At 41.5% G+C, this 15035-nt stretch overlaps 2 protein-coding genes across 7 annotated transcripts in view; one reads left to right on the top strand and one right to left on the bottom strand.

The window, feature by feature from the left end:
- SLC31A1 (solute carrier family 31 member 1) overlaps positions 1-8098 on the bottom strand; it is a 35621-nt gene extending 27523 nt beyond the window's left edge. The window contains exon 1 of one of the 5 annotated variants that reach the window (XM_069069569.1): positions 7943-8098. The gene's annotated coding sequence lies outside the window, so the exon portion shown is untranslated. Of the gene's footprint in view, positions 1-7256; positions 7414-7942 lie in introns of those variants that run through there. The other 4 variants (XM_069069571.1, XM_069069572.1, XM_069069568.1 and 1 more) reach the window with 4 other exon arrangements.
- The window catches only part of FKBP15 (FKBP prolyl isomerase family member 15), an 86997-nt gene continuing 79471 nt past the window's right edge, over positions 7510-15035 (top strand). Inside the window, exon 1 of one of the 2 annotated variants that reach the window (XM_069069566.1) lies at positions 7510-7794. In XM_069069566.1, coding sequence (XP_068925667.1) covers positions 7742-7794 — 53 coding nt within the window. In that variant the 5' untranslated portion in view covers positions 7510-7741. The remainder of the gene's footprint in view (positions 7795-15035) is intronic. The other variant, XM_069069567.1, reaches the window with a different exon arrangement.

Below are 15035 nucleotides of genomic sequence, written 5' to 3'. Positions count from 1 at the left end.
TATATATATATATATATATATATATATATATATATATATATATATATCTTTGAAAGCTTTAAAGTACCATGAGAATATCAGTTATTATTTCCTAACTGCTTTCACATTATAAGATTTCTGTAACCCTGCCCTAACCACCTCCCTCCCCTGCTCATTTGTTTGCTCAGCAACAGAGGTTTCTATGCCTTCACATTCCTGCTTGGTAGCAAAGAATGTAGGAGCTCCTATTTCTCTTATCCATTCTCACCTCACCTCTTAATACAAAGAAGATCAAGTGTACAACTACATTCTTCACAAAGGTCTTTACAGAGACATTTTGCCTGGAGAGAATGGGACAACCCAAATTTGATATGACAAACAAACACAAACTTAAAAGGTTATGCAATGATCCAAGGGCCTAAGTCCAACAGGGAGCAGATCCTCCAACCATCAGATACCTTTTCTTTTTACAAAGCCACATCCTGGAATGAAGTAATGAGGAGATTTATACTTTTAAGCCCCGCTGGTACATCCCTAACACTGTGCATCTACTAATGCTTAAAGTATCATCTCTACAAAAATGTCCCAAGGTTTTGGACACTATGGGATGGTGGAAAGAACTACATTATGGAATCAGAAGGCCCACACTCCTATTATTTTATTCACAAGGGATTATTATAAAGATCAACAGCTTGATGGATAAAAAACCTTATAGCACTGAAGGAAATATACTTATGTTAGCTATAGGCCTCATTATTGCATGGCAAATTTTGTTACCTTTTGAAGATAATTTTTTTTTGGGGGGAGGGGGAATGAAGCACAAGGCAATGGGAGTTAAATGACTTACTCAGGGTCACATAGCTAGTGTCAAGTGTCTGGGGCACGATTTGAACTCAGGTCCTCCTGACTCTAGGGCTGGTGCTCTATACAATGCAATCCCCTACCTGCCCCTTGAAGATCATTTTCAAGAAAATGAAGTGTTCAACAGGCCGGATCAACCAAAAAGTCAGCAAGCATTTATTAAGTGCTTACAGGAATTCTATTAAGTGCTGGGGATACAAAGATATCAATGGAAAAGTCCTTGCCTTTAAAACAGTTAATTATGGGGCTGGAGGGACACAGTGAAAGGGAAAGTGATATAAAACAGCATCAATATAGCATTTAAGATAAAAAAATTTCATAAGGAAACTTTGACTAGGAAGAAAAAATACTTGTCTTTTAATCTTAGCTCTTTGAATCCCATGATTCTTCATCTATAAAACGAGAATGTTGATCTCTCAGGGACCTTCCAGTTCTAATATACTTGATTCTATGATGGTTGATAACACACTGACAAAGAAGATATAACCCTGTTTCCTTTGAAAATAAAAAAATACACAAATTTTCTTCCTCTGAACTTTAGTCAAGTTATAAGTCTTAACTATTCAGTAATAATGTAACTTGTTCATCTGCAAACTTCCTAGGGAAATTATCATGACAAGATGCAGAAATGGCATGTAAATTTCAGATGGCTCATGAAAATCTTATTTCTCAGTTATCTGATGCTGTAGGGTTGAGGATTTTTTGTTTTCAGTGAAGTATAATAAAATATATCAATTCACAGAATTTTAGATTACAGTTTATATGATTAAACATGAAATAATGAAAAAAGCAGTTTATGGATTCCTCAATTGCTCTAGGTACCACCACTTAATTGCTTTAAAATCTAAAACAAAAACGCAGACACACTAAACAGTATCCCTTCTTTTATCATAGTGCTACCTCCTATTTCTTTAGGGAAAATCCTAAACCTGTCCAAAATGCCTATAAGCATTTATTGGTTGGTTGTCCAGGAAAAGCTATTCCAGTTTCTGTCAGTCCTTTAAAACATTTCCCATTATTTACTTTTGCAAAGCAAGCCTCCATCTCATGATGCTTTATTGCACAATGCCTACAAAAGCAGGTTGTATACAAAAGCTAAATGTTATTGTGTAAGGAAAAGGAGGGGTTGGGGGTGGGTCCTAGCAACCTTTTCCTCCTCAAGCTGGCTTTGCATTCCTAAGGGTGGGTCCTCCTCTGCACAGGGCCCTTCCCTAAATCATGATCCCACTAGGAGCAAAGGGGCACCAAAAGCACCTCATTCCCTATGTCCATTTCTCCTAAACGGTTAGTTCAGGTTGCCACCTACAGTTCTCATGGCACAGACAATTATGCAACTTTTTATTACTTTAAAACTTTTGGTGATTTGTCATCCTTGGTCAGAAATAACTGAAAATGTTTGTTTTTTTTAAAAAACTTGTCACTGGAAAGGGCAGAATGTTAGAATGTAGGCCTTAGCATCCTTCTTCCCTGGGGGTAGAGGGAAGAGGGAGAATGTTTAACCTGGCTTCTTCCGGAGGAATTTTTGAGGGGTAAGGTCACCAAAAAGCCAGATATATGTGTCTACTTCCAACCAGTTCCCAGAATGCTTATTTTCAGTGTTACTTAAGATGTCTTTTTTTTTTTCCTGATGGGGAAGAAAGTGAATGACAGAAGGAAGCAGTTTGACAATAAGATGATGTATGAAAAACTTAGAAATAAGTAGTCATCTTTAAAACCCTCCAGATTCTGCTAGGAAGCTTCACCTGGGCTAAACTACCAACCTTAGAAATGACTTAGAAGAAGAGCCCAGACACTATGTTATTCTTGCAACCAAATGTTGCATTGTAGTGGCAGTTCTTGAGACCCAATACAGAAAATTTCACTTCACTATGTAGTAAACAAAGCAAGATGTCAGAACCTTCATTTTGTCGCCACTATATCTCTCAAGTGATAACAAATGAAACATTCATGGTTATAAATTTAAAATATTAGTATGACTTCTAAAATGAACCCAATCACATAAATGAATACAGGTCCACTACAGGTCTAGAACTTGAGAGATCACATTCTGAAATCGTACTATCTTAAATTATTCATTGCTATGTCATTGGCCACATCTTTATTTTAAGTCTGAAAACATCTGTGTAGGCTGGCAATTTAGCCAGTGCACACATAAAAAAAGAGGCAGCAGACTAACTTCCAGAAAGCCTATCTAAGTTCAAATCTCTGCTTTGCTCCTAATTAGCTGTGACCTTAAGCATCATTTTACCTGAGTTTTCATCTGCAGCAAAGGTTCTTAACCTGAGTGAGGTACATGAACCTTCAGATTTCAAGGGGTCCATGAAGGTGGATGGGGAAAAAAAATTTCATATTTGTCTTCACTAGCTCTAATTAATTTTTAGAATTTCCTTAAATTATTTAAATACCTTATTCTGAGATGGAGTTCACAGGCTTCCCAAGACTGCCAAAGGAATTCATCATACACACAAAAAAGGTTAACGAACTCCTCATCTAAAGAATATAAGAGTAATGGACTAAGTGTTCTAAGGTCTCTTCTGGAACTAAACTCTTACACTCTCTATGATCGATAACTTACAAGGGCCAGATGTAATGTAAAATTGTTTAAAATGCATTCTGAGAAAATATGTAAATGTCCCCAATTCTATAATTTTAGCTTGTGGTTGGAGCAGGGGAATGTGAAGGAGGGAAATTATCAACAAAGACCAGCTCTCCAACTCTGATCCCCATTTGTAACTAAAGGCGGCTAAGGCGCTATAACATTTCATGGTAACAGTTTTCTTGGCAACAGTATCCCTACAATAGTGATTTTGGCATCCTGGATCATATCATCCACCAAAAATTATTAGTCCTGATAAAAGGCCTCCTAACCCTTTGGAAATGGCCAAACAAGCAGGTTTATACCTTCAAGACAAATACCAAGGAAGAGAATTCTAAAGCTCCAGAAACATAATATCCTCATGCAAGGATGAGAAAAATATCAAAAGTACCAACTGACACCAACAATATTTCATATGAAAATGCTACAGTTACAGTTCTGGAACAACAATGATTTGGAGAGGGGAATGGCACCTTTAAAATAGAAACTGGATGAATCTTTTCCCTGTGAACAACAGAAATTTACATTCTTCAGCAAGAGGCTGCAATAAACTAGAACTATATCTGACACAAAATCATTGCCATCTATGTCATTCTGTGTCAACTTTCAGTGCCTCAAGGGAAAAAACCCTATCCCCATCCTAATTTGTAAAATGAGAACAAGCAGATCAATAGATGTTAACTAGGGAAGAATCACAAACAGAAATAATTACCAAATATAATCTTTTCAGCTGTCCCTTTTTTTTTTCTTCCCCAGTATCCCTCAACATTCAGAGTAATTTAACATACCATACTACAAGCACTATATGGTGGTATATGACTATCCCTCTGGAGCCCATGTAAAAAAGAGGAAGAGTTAAAAAAGAAAAACTTAAAGGATAGGAATGAGCCTGATTACTCTTTCTACCTCTTGCTCTGGACACAGTAATCAAATTAATAGTATTATGGCTTCTGAAAAGGGCATGTCAAATGACTACCCAATGGATCTAGTCACTATCCCTATGATTTCCCAGACACCCTCTTCCTTGGTCACCACCTCCCTATGTTCAGTTTTCTAGTACCTAGTACATAGTAAGTGCTTAATAAATGCTCTTATCTTTCTCCTAGATAGCAAGGATCATCTCACTTTTTGTATCTGTATCCCCAGTGCCCAAAACACAGTACACTCTTAATAAGCGCTTTTCATCCTTTCATTCAGTCATTCCTTGTTATTTCACTCAACTACTAACTAGCAGTGTGACCTTGGGCAAATCACACTTATCCTTATGAGACTATGTAATGGGTAAGTGATTGTGGAGGGAAGAAGCAGGAAGGCTGAAGTACACCTAAAATTTGTCAGATCAGCAGCACAGTAAAAAAGAGCCCCAGACCAGTAGTCAGAAGAATTAACTCTGGTCCCACCACTTTACAGACTGATGATCTTTAAATGCCAACTTATTCTCTCTGTGCCTCAATTTTCTCATCAGTAAAATGGGTATAACAGTTATCTTTTTTGCTTCACAAAGTTATTGTAGAGTGAGTAATAAAGAGATATAAAAGTACTCTGAAAACTATAAAGCACCATACCGTAAAGGAATTATCCCTTTGTATGAGGCACTGTAGTAGGTGTTGTGGGAAGATTTCCAAGATGCCTAAAAGCCCCAGCTACCTTGGAGTTTACAATCTTTACTGCTGAGATAAGAGTTTACCTAACAGATAAATATAATAGTAGGCAATGTGTGAATACCATTAGAGTAAGTAACAATTAATCAGTTAACAAATGTTTATTAAGTTTCAACTGTATGTCAGGTCCTGCTGATACAAAGACAGTACAGTCTCTAGCTTCAAGGACAACATACATATAAGCATATATAAAAATAAATAGAAAGCAAATGTTTTGGTGGCAGTCACTAGCAGCTAAGAGAAACAGAAAAAGTCTTAACAGAAGGAAGGATTTGAGCTGAGCTTTGAAGGAAACTGGGATTCTAAGAGATAGAGATAAGGGAGTAAAGCATATATGTGGTAGGAGGAAGGAGATTCTTTCTAAGCACAAAGTTTGATACGTAACAATTCACTATCTAGCCTCAGAAAGCCAGTAGGTATTTGTGATTTTCAGTAACACTGGGTCTGTTTTCCCATCTATTAATATAATCAAGGACTTTACATACATTATCTCGTATTAGGCTGAATAATTCTGTGAAGTAGTTCAAGTATTATTATCTCCACTCTACAGATTAATAAATTGACACTAGAAGTGAAGCCACTTGCCTAAGGTTACATATGTGTCACTAAGTGACACAGTATTAAAAAACTCCAGACTTCAAGTTCAGGGGTCCTCCCATTGTACCAGGTTTCCCTAGCAAGTGGAGGGAAGGTGTTGTTGATCCCTCTAGCTCTCTTTCATTCTACTTCTCTATGACTAACTCTCAGCTTTGTAATATAATTTTAGATCAGGTGCAGCTAGTCCACCTTACTTTGCATTTTCATCAATTCCCTTGATACTGACTTTTTGTTCTTCCAGATGAAATATTATTTTTTCTAGCTCTATAAATTAAGTTTTGGTAGTTTGATTGGCATGGCACTGAATAAATAAATTAATTTAAGCAGAACTGTCATTATTATATTAGCTCAGTCCACCCATGAACAATGGAAATTTTTCCAATTGTTTAGAACTGACTTTGTGGGAGAAGTGTTTTTTGTAATTGTGTTCATATAGTTCCTGAGTCTTGGAAGGTAGACTCCCAAATATTTTCTATGGTCTACAGTTATTTTAAATGGAATTTCTTTCTCTCCTGCTGCTGGGCTTTGTTAGTATTACATGGAAATACCAATGATTTATATGGGTTTATTTCATATCCTGCAACTCTACTAAAATTGTTTATTATTTCAAGTAGTTCTTAGTTGATCTTCTAGGATTCTCTATGTACACCATTATATCATCTAAAGAGTGGTAGTTTTGCTTCCTCATTGCCTATTCTAATTCCTTCAATTTATTTTTCTTCTCTTATTGCTAAAACTAACAATTCTGCTACAATACTGAATAAAAGTGGTGATAATGAGCATCCTTGTTTCACCCCTGATCTTACTGGGAAAGCTTCTAGCATATCCCCATTACATATAATGCTAGATGATGGTTTTAGATAGATACTACTTATCATTTTAAAGAAAACTCCATCTATTCCTATGCTTTCTAGCGTTTTTAATAGGAATAAGTGCTGTATTTTGTATGATTAACTTTCTGGAAAACTTAAGGGAAGCGAATGCTCCTTTCTGGATCTGTTTCTTCATCACTACAACGAGGGAGCTAAACTATGATCTCTATGACTAATGTGATGTGTGACTTTGGACAAGTTCCTTTCCCTTCCAGGGCCTCAGTTTCCCCACCCTTAAAAACAGGTGACCTTGGGCAAGTTACTTAACCTCTCTACACCACAGTTTCACCCACTGTTCAAATGAGAAGTTTAGACTAGACAAGCCTCTAAGGTCTCTCCCAACTCTAAATCTAGGAACCTATAATTAAATGATTCCCCTATTAACCTTTTCCTCGGGCTGGAGGCAAGTCTCACCCCATGGCTCACTCTCACCCTTCTCCCCCAAATGACCGATCTAGATCGCCAAAGCACTGATATCTGTCCCGTGTTTTCTACTCTCACTCCAACTACCCCAGGACAGGCACTCAAGACTCCTACCTCGGGCAGAGCAAAGACAAGGCGTGCTCAGTGGGGGAGGGGCGGGGAAGAGGGACCACGGGAACCGAGAAGGGTCAGCCTCGTTGGGCCCCCCCGAGGAACCCTAAAAGAGGATTTTTTGGAGGCGACCGGGAGGAGGGAATGCAACCTTACCGTCCTAGATCCAGACGCCGCCACCAGCTCCTCTGAGCCCCTTCCTTTCAGCCCCGCGACTTTCCTCAACCACACTCAATCCCTCGTCCAGACCCCAGCCCTACGTGTCCACTACCACAGCAGCAGCCGTCTCGGTCGCCCTGGAGTCTCACATCGCCCCACCCACTTCCTAGAATCGTCCAATCAATGTGCCGCTCTTTCCACCTCCTTCCCACCTTCCACGCCCCATTGGCCACGACTGGGCCGGCACGATTCGCGTCACGTGACACGCGGGCTCACGTGGCTTCCCCGGCTGGCCTCTAGCCCCTCTCTCTTCTTCCCTCCCCCCTTTCCTTTTGCCCAGTCTCCCCTTTAGAATTAGCGGCGTTCCTTCTCCTGTCCCAGGCGCCGGAAAGCAGGGTGGGGGCACCGCGGCATTTTTACGACATCGGCGGCGGGTAGATACCCCGTCCCTTTTCCTCCCTGGGAGCGACGGCCTAGGCGCAATGTTCGGGGTTGGCGACGAAGATGACGCCGACTTCCTCTCCCCCAGCGGCGGGTGAGTGGCGAGCCCGGGGAGACGGCTTCAGAGTGCCGCGAGCTGGGGCCTTTTTTGTGAGAGGCCTTCCCTGCCTGCCCGACTTCCGGCCCCCCCCCGGCACACCCCCCTCACTACCCTCCTGCTGTGCCCCTGGCATCCTGCCAACCTTCTCCAGGAAGCCCCCCAGGCCTTCCTGCCCTCTCCTGCTCCTAACTCCCTCCTTTGGCCGGGCCCTCTCGTGTGGTTCTCCTTCCACCGGGCCCCGCTGCCAAGTCCGGTTGGACAGCTCAGACAAGTCCCCTCAACTTCCCCCAAAGTTTTGCTCCTCCCTTCTCCACCGAGGCCCTGCCCTCCACTGCCTCCCTTTCCCTTGAAATCAGAATGCCGAGACTCCTGTGAACTCCTCCTCCCCCTTTCCCCCCCCCCCCCCCCCCCCCCCCCCCCCCCCCCCCCCCCCCCCCCCCCCCCCCCCCCTCCCCACGACCACGCCCCCCCCCCCCCTGCCCCCCCCCCCCCCCCCCCCCCCCCCCGCCCCCCCGTCCAGCTTGTCATATTACAGAGGGAGAAACTGAGGCCCAGCTTGGGAGCCTTGGGAGAATGAATTGGGCCGGAGCTGAGATTGACTCCTGATCAAGTGCCTTTTCTGCCTCAGCAGACTTCTTCCTCTTTTCTACTTTGGTTCCTCATCCTATATCTGTAAAATGAGGCTACGTTCTGCCCCCCACACACACACTTTTGAATGGCTGAGTCAGTCCCTGTACCCTCTGTAACTCGCCTGCTCTCCCCTCCCCCCTCCTGTCTTCCATGCTGAAAACCTTAGGGTTACCGTTTACTCTTTTCTCAGGTGTAGTGGAAAGGCATCTGCATTTGGGATCAGTTGTCAGCAAGACCTTACTAGTTGTCTGACCCTGAGCAAGTCGCTTAGCCTCTGTTTTCCTCATCTGTAAAATAGGGATAATAGTAGCACCTACTTTCCAGAATTGTTTTGAGGATCAAATGACCTGATAATTTGCAAATTGCTCAGCATACAGTGTTATAGTCTTATTATATCATTATTACCTGCTAGTACCTTGGACAATTTCCTATAAAATGAAGAGGGTATTCTAGTTGACCTTTAAGGTATCCTACTTCTAGTTCTGTGTCCGATCTTGAGAACCTTATTTGTTGTATCAATCAGTTACCATTTATTTCTTTGGAATCCTGCTACTACCACCATAGTACAGGTTCTCATTACCACCTGACTGGATTATTTCAATAGCAGTTTAATTCAGTAAACATTTATTAAGCGAGTGTAGTTTTACTAGGCACTGGGTATACAAACAAGAAAAAGAAAGATGGTCTCTGCTCTTAAGGAGCTTACAATGTAAGAGCACTACACAAAAGGAAGCAGGAGGAGGGGTCTGAGAGGAAGGAGAGAGACATCCAGCTTCCTGGAGTACAAATCAAGCAGAGGTGCTAATGGAAAATGGAGAGTTACCTGCAAAGTTTTGATTCTGAGCCCTCTTATAAAGGAAGGCTTTGGGAGAAGTTTATTGCAGCTCTCCAATCTGAGGGGAAAAGAGGCTGAGGAATTTGAGGTGTTAAGTATCAAAAACTGAGTCAATCTGTGTGGTGATACAGTTTCTGCTTATCCTAGTAAGGCCTGATGTTCTTGGGGTCAAACTCTTTTCTTTCCTGTTTACCACACTAGTCCCTTCTTGCTCAACTGTGTTGTGACTGTAAATTTGAGGTGGGCAGAGACACAATTATCTTTTTTTTTTTGTCTCCATTGTTAGCACCTCTCTCAGTACCCTAAGAACATTCAGTCAGAGTCTGTTAAATTTGTTTAGAGCTTGACCAGAGTTCTAGCTGGCCCTACCCAGCCCCATGATGGCTTACTTGGCAGCTGTGCTAAGTCTTTATCTTAACTCTTCCCCAAATTTGGGCTTTGATATGTTCTTAAGCACTCTGCTTTTGTCCTTTTCTCATCTTCATAATTTTCTTCCATAAACTCATCAAGTACTGCAGCTATGAAGGACCCGAAGACAACATCAAATGTAACCTAGTGCAGTGGTCTGCAAAGTGAAAACTAGGGCTCCATAGGGGAGCTATAGTTTGACCTTAAGGAGTATATGATCAACCAGTGAGGTGGGGTGGGAAATGGGTCACATCCTACATTCCCCATAATTGGTTATTGGGGTCTTGTCTCTAACACAACCACACTTACTGTCATTCTACCTTAATACCCCATTTTGTATAAATTGACCAAGCTACTCCCTTCTAAGACAGGTTTTAGGCCCAGGGGACAATTAAACCCTAACTGCTACCCAGGCGCCCATAGCAACTTAGCTGCCTTTGGGAAAATTCTAGCTCCCTTCCTCTCCAGGGGACAGAGTCCTTCCCTGTCCATGAGCTTCTGGCTATAGTAAATACCTTTTAGAGGGCAGACTGTGTGCTTGGGACAGTGATACAATGAGGTAGAGCCCAGTCTCCGCCATTTCAGGTGAGAGAGCAGGGAAGAACAGAAATGGATGGATATGACTGTTTAAAGATATCTTTATCTTTCCTTCCTAACCCCCCCCCATCCCTCTTTCAGACTTCCCCATTAACGATGGGGAGGAATACCACCTTCCTTTCATCACCTAGGTTTGTTAAGGTTTAGGTTTTCTAGGACCCCCAAAAGAGTGATTCGCGGGTCTTTCCTGAATTAATTCAACCCAACCCTGCTTTCAGCCAATGAAAAACAAAGTTTATTAAATAGTCCGCCATATTGGCCAGACTCTTAAGGAATCTGAGCATTTGTAAAGCTAAGGCAAGATTTAATCTGAGCACCTTCATGGAGACCAGGATTGATTTTATATGTAGAAAGACTGTGAGAGGGATCTAGGATTGACCAAATAGTCTGGAGTGTTTGGAGGAGGGGGTCTAGTGATCTTGATGGGAGCAGCCAGTAGTCTGGGGTGACTAGAGGTGAGGTTTAGGGGAGGGTCTTGATGGGAGTGGTCAGTAAGCTGGGGTGACTAGAGGTGGAAGGCCAAGAACCCAGAAAAATGGGGTTTTGATTGGATAGGGTGGAAAGTAGCCAGAGGCAATCAGGAGGTAACTGCCAATGAAAGCCTGAGCTAGGTTCAGAGTAGCAGAATTGGGCATAGATGAAAGGCCAGTTGCAGGGATTATAGCCTCAGGTAAATGCCTGATCTAGTGGGAAGATTCTAGGAGAGTGGGGTGGCTAGGTAGCTCAGTGAATAGAGCAGGAGTCAAGAGGACCTGAGTTCAAATCCAGCCTCAGACACTTAACTAGCCCTGTGACCTTGGGCAAGTCATTTAACCCCAATTTCCCTGTCTTCCCCCCTCCAAAACAAACAGAAGATTCAAGGAGGTCTCCATAGTCTGTACACTGTGAGGTTCACCCCTTATGTTGACTTCCTTTCCTTATGTTCCTTTCCTTCACTGACTTCAAACACTTACAGTGAGTGACCTTGGGCAAGACATTTAAGCTCTCTCCCAGTTTCCTCAACTGTAAAATAGCATCTTTGGCAGCAACCTAAGATTCTCTATACAACTTTGTAATTCTCTTTCTTTGACATGTAAGGTTATTTTTTTCCTGGTGAGATATCAATAAATACTTATTAATAATCAAACTTACCTTAACTTTCACCACCCCTTGTCAAGTGTAAGCACCTTGAAGGCAACAGTGCTTTCATTTTGTCTATATAGCTCCCTGGTTTAACAGATTTGTTTAGTTAATAGTTAACACTACTTGTTTAGTTAATCTGTGATTTTATTGGTGTTGTAACCAACCCCCAGCAGGAAAAACTGTCTCTACCAGTGCATATTGGCAGTTTCTCTAAAATTTAGTGTTAGCCTGTGAAACTGAAACTTGCCGGAGCACACGTGATCATGTGTTAGAGACAGGTCTCAAACTCAGGTCTTCTTGACTCAGAGGCCTGCTGTCTATCATCTCAACCAAGCTACCTTGCACTTAGTAGGAGCTAAATAAATATTTGTTGAATTGAAATGAGCTGAGCCTGAAAGGAAAATAAGTATTCTGATGGGGGAAGATGAGAGAGTCCATTCTAGGCATAGAGGATATAAAAATACACCAGAGACCAAAGAACTCAGGCAGGAGTAGTCTATTCTGACTGGAAGTGAAAGGATGGAAAATAGATTGTATGCATGATGAGGGACGTAATCCCAGTAGGTTCAGCAGGAATTCTGATTTTATCTAAGACCAGAAAACCTGCAAGAGCGACTGGAAACAATTCAAGGTCTCAGGCTTAGGGGACCTGTTCGTGAGAGGGGTACATGCTTTTACTTTTAAAGGGTAGGGCTGCCATTGTCAGGGCTGACCGGACTTCAGTGCATAGATAAAGGTCAGAGCTGACCAAGAGGAACTTGTGACTTTAGTGCATAGATAGTTTAGATAAGATTTGGGCCAGACTGGAGGAGACCTGAGGCAAGGACAAAGGAGGGTATGGGCCAGGCCGGAGGAGAAATGAAGAGATTAACAAAGGGGTCACAAGGTGTTGCCTAGGGGGAGTGAAGGATAGGGGGAAGGGGCAGAGCCCAAGGTTGGGAAAGGAATTTTACAGATAATTTTACTATATGAAGTGCAGTTACAACTGCACAGACTGGTTTTACAAGTTGGTTTCACAAATTGACCTAGACCCCAGGTACCCCATCATGCAGAGCCCATGGTTCACAAATGAGGAACCTGGGGCCCATAGAAATTACAAGACTCAGGGATTCCATCCTGTACAAACTGACTCCAAATCTAGTGCTCTTCCACTAGCTCCAACCTGCTTTTGAGGGCATTGATAAGATAACCTTCCTTCTTACCTCCAAACTATCTTAGTAAAGGTGGGGAAGGGGCCAGAGAAGTCCGACTGGGTTAAGAAATTCTGTTCAACAACTCACTACCATAGTTTCTAATGGTAGTCAGGTACTGTTGGTTGTATCTGGCCTAAAACCTGTGATGGTTTTAGTGATATGCTGGCTTTCTTAGTTTGAGAATATAAATCCAGCAGATTTGGTCAAGATTGAATGTCCAGGCTGTGAAAATGGTTACTTTGTTAGGAAAAAGGTTTTACCGTGTTTCCCCAATAATAAGACACTGTCTTATTATTTTTTTGGACAGAAAAACACCAGAGGGCTTATTTTCAGGGGAGGGCTTATTTTAATGAACATTGACAGCAATTTTAATAAACGGGTAAATGTGAACCAAAAAATGTACCTTTATTCAATAATGAATTCAATAAAGAACAGGATGATGCACTCACTGCTGCAGCTCTGATTGGATGCAGCTCGGAGCGCAGCCTGCGTTTGGGGGGTGGGGTGGGAACGGTGCATACAGAGGGTACCGTAATGTAGCGTGTAGTGCAGGGGATCACCTTCACTACAGTAGCAATCTCAATAGGGCTTATTTTCGGGGGAGGGCTTATTTTAGAGGAATCTTACACAGTAAGGGGAGGGCTTATTTTCGGGATAGGTCTTTTATCGGGGAAACATGGTACAAAGGAAGCAAACCTCCCCCCCTCCCCCCAAGCTACTAGGAAAATCAAGTTAGATTTAGTTGATTTCCTGTTAGGAATATAGGAAGTAACTCTTAACATTCTATCATTACATGATTCTTCTATTATTGGTTCTTTGCAATGAAATAGAAAACATTGCACTAAACACTGTAGCAATTTTTCTGTTCCTCTTTCATTGCAATTATCCATTGAATGGATTTTTCCTTCCTTAAATAGATTTGAGGCATTGAAGTAACAGTATCAAATTTTACCACACACCTTGCTTATCAAGTTCAAAAGAAAGTCCCAGACTTTAAGAGTTGGAAGAGATGTCAGAAGCCATTTACTGTAGCTTATGAAGATGAACTCACCATACTTGAACTTCAGTGTATAAATTAACTACAATAATGGTAGTCAAATCTAATATTCAGCGCCTTTAGACCAAAAGTAGGAGGGGTTGGGGTTGGGAAAGAAGCAAAACTAATGAATCAGTTCAGGGTTACCACTCTTACGGAAATGAGATTTAGAGTAAGTTGTACATAGATACAAATAAGCCCACAAAAGTAAAAATCTTGACCAATCTTGGCACAGCTGCAGCTGTAATAGAATAAACAAAAGGGAGACTAGGAAAAGGAAAGGAGTCCTCACTCTCCTTGAACTTGTTTTTGTCTTCCAAGGTATGGGGATGCACAGGTTTCCTCATTACTTTTATAATAAAACCAAATCTAAATACCCCTCTCCTATTGCTTCTTTTTAAGTCCAATCAGAATATAAAAATGTACTTTTCTTCCAATTTAATTTAGAAACTTGAAAGTTTTCTAATTTTTATTATGAGTAAGCCTTTTAACGTTTCTTATAGGTGCTTCAATGTTTCCTAAAAACGATTATGCAAAATAGCAAAAGTATGTGTGTTTTTTAAGTGCCTAGATTAGCTCGCTCTGCCAGTGGTGATGGAAAAACATGAATGACAAACTTACAAACTTTACCTCGAAGATGACTGAATCAACTGAGCAACTTTTTTGAAATCACAAGCTTTTATCAATGTCTCTTACTCAGAAACTTGGTTTTTTCCCCCCTCTCATTAGGCTGAGGGAATTAGAAATACACTTGTGAGTATCACAGGACTTTCCAGGCAAGGTACTAGTCCTTAGGAAGATCCCTGCAATAGACCCATTCTCAGAAAAGAACTCAGATACATGCCCCCCCTCCCCTCATATTGTGAGAAACACGCTCACTTTAAACAAAGAACAATACTCTTTGTGAAGTTAGGAAAATTCTCATTTTACTTTAGCCAATTCTACATTCCTAGTTAATGGGTTCCCCCTTCCCCAATGGAATACATTTTCTTTAGACAAATGCCAGGCTTAAATGCCCACCTTTCATTTCTGATTTCTCTCTTGCCTCCCATTGGCCTGCATTCTAGCACTCACTAAATCCCACCCCTTGATTATATCTCATTTCCACATTTCAATTCCTCCCCCCCATCATCATATTTCCTTATACTTAAAGGAAAGGCCAAAAATGCTTCTCGTCTCCTCCCCTTTTGTCTGCATCTGATATCATGAGAAAGGATTTTCCTCAAAGGCTAGGAGAATTGACAAAAGCATGAGTTTGAAGATTCAAATCCAGGATATTGCCAATGAAAATGTCCCATTATCTGAGTCTGCATCTGAGTTTATGGCCCTTTTCCCCATCCTGGCAATTCCTTTGATACACTGGAAGAGGCCTTTTGAGAACAAAGAAAAGTAGTAGATATGCTGATTTTCAGGC

Source organism: Petaurus breviceps, unplaced genomic scaffold, assembly GCF_028583685.1.
Source record: "Petaurus breviceps papuanus isolate PSGF00001 unplaced genomic scaffold, PetGlider_PUasm1.0 90779, whole genome shotgun sequence".
Classification (NCBI taxonomy): Eukaryota; Metazoa; Chordata; class Mammalia; order Diprotodontia; family Petauridae; genus Petaurus; species Petaurus breviceps.
Note: the sequence above shows the minus strand (reverse complement) of the source record. Positions and strands in the feature narration are given on the sequence as shown.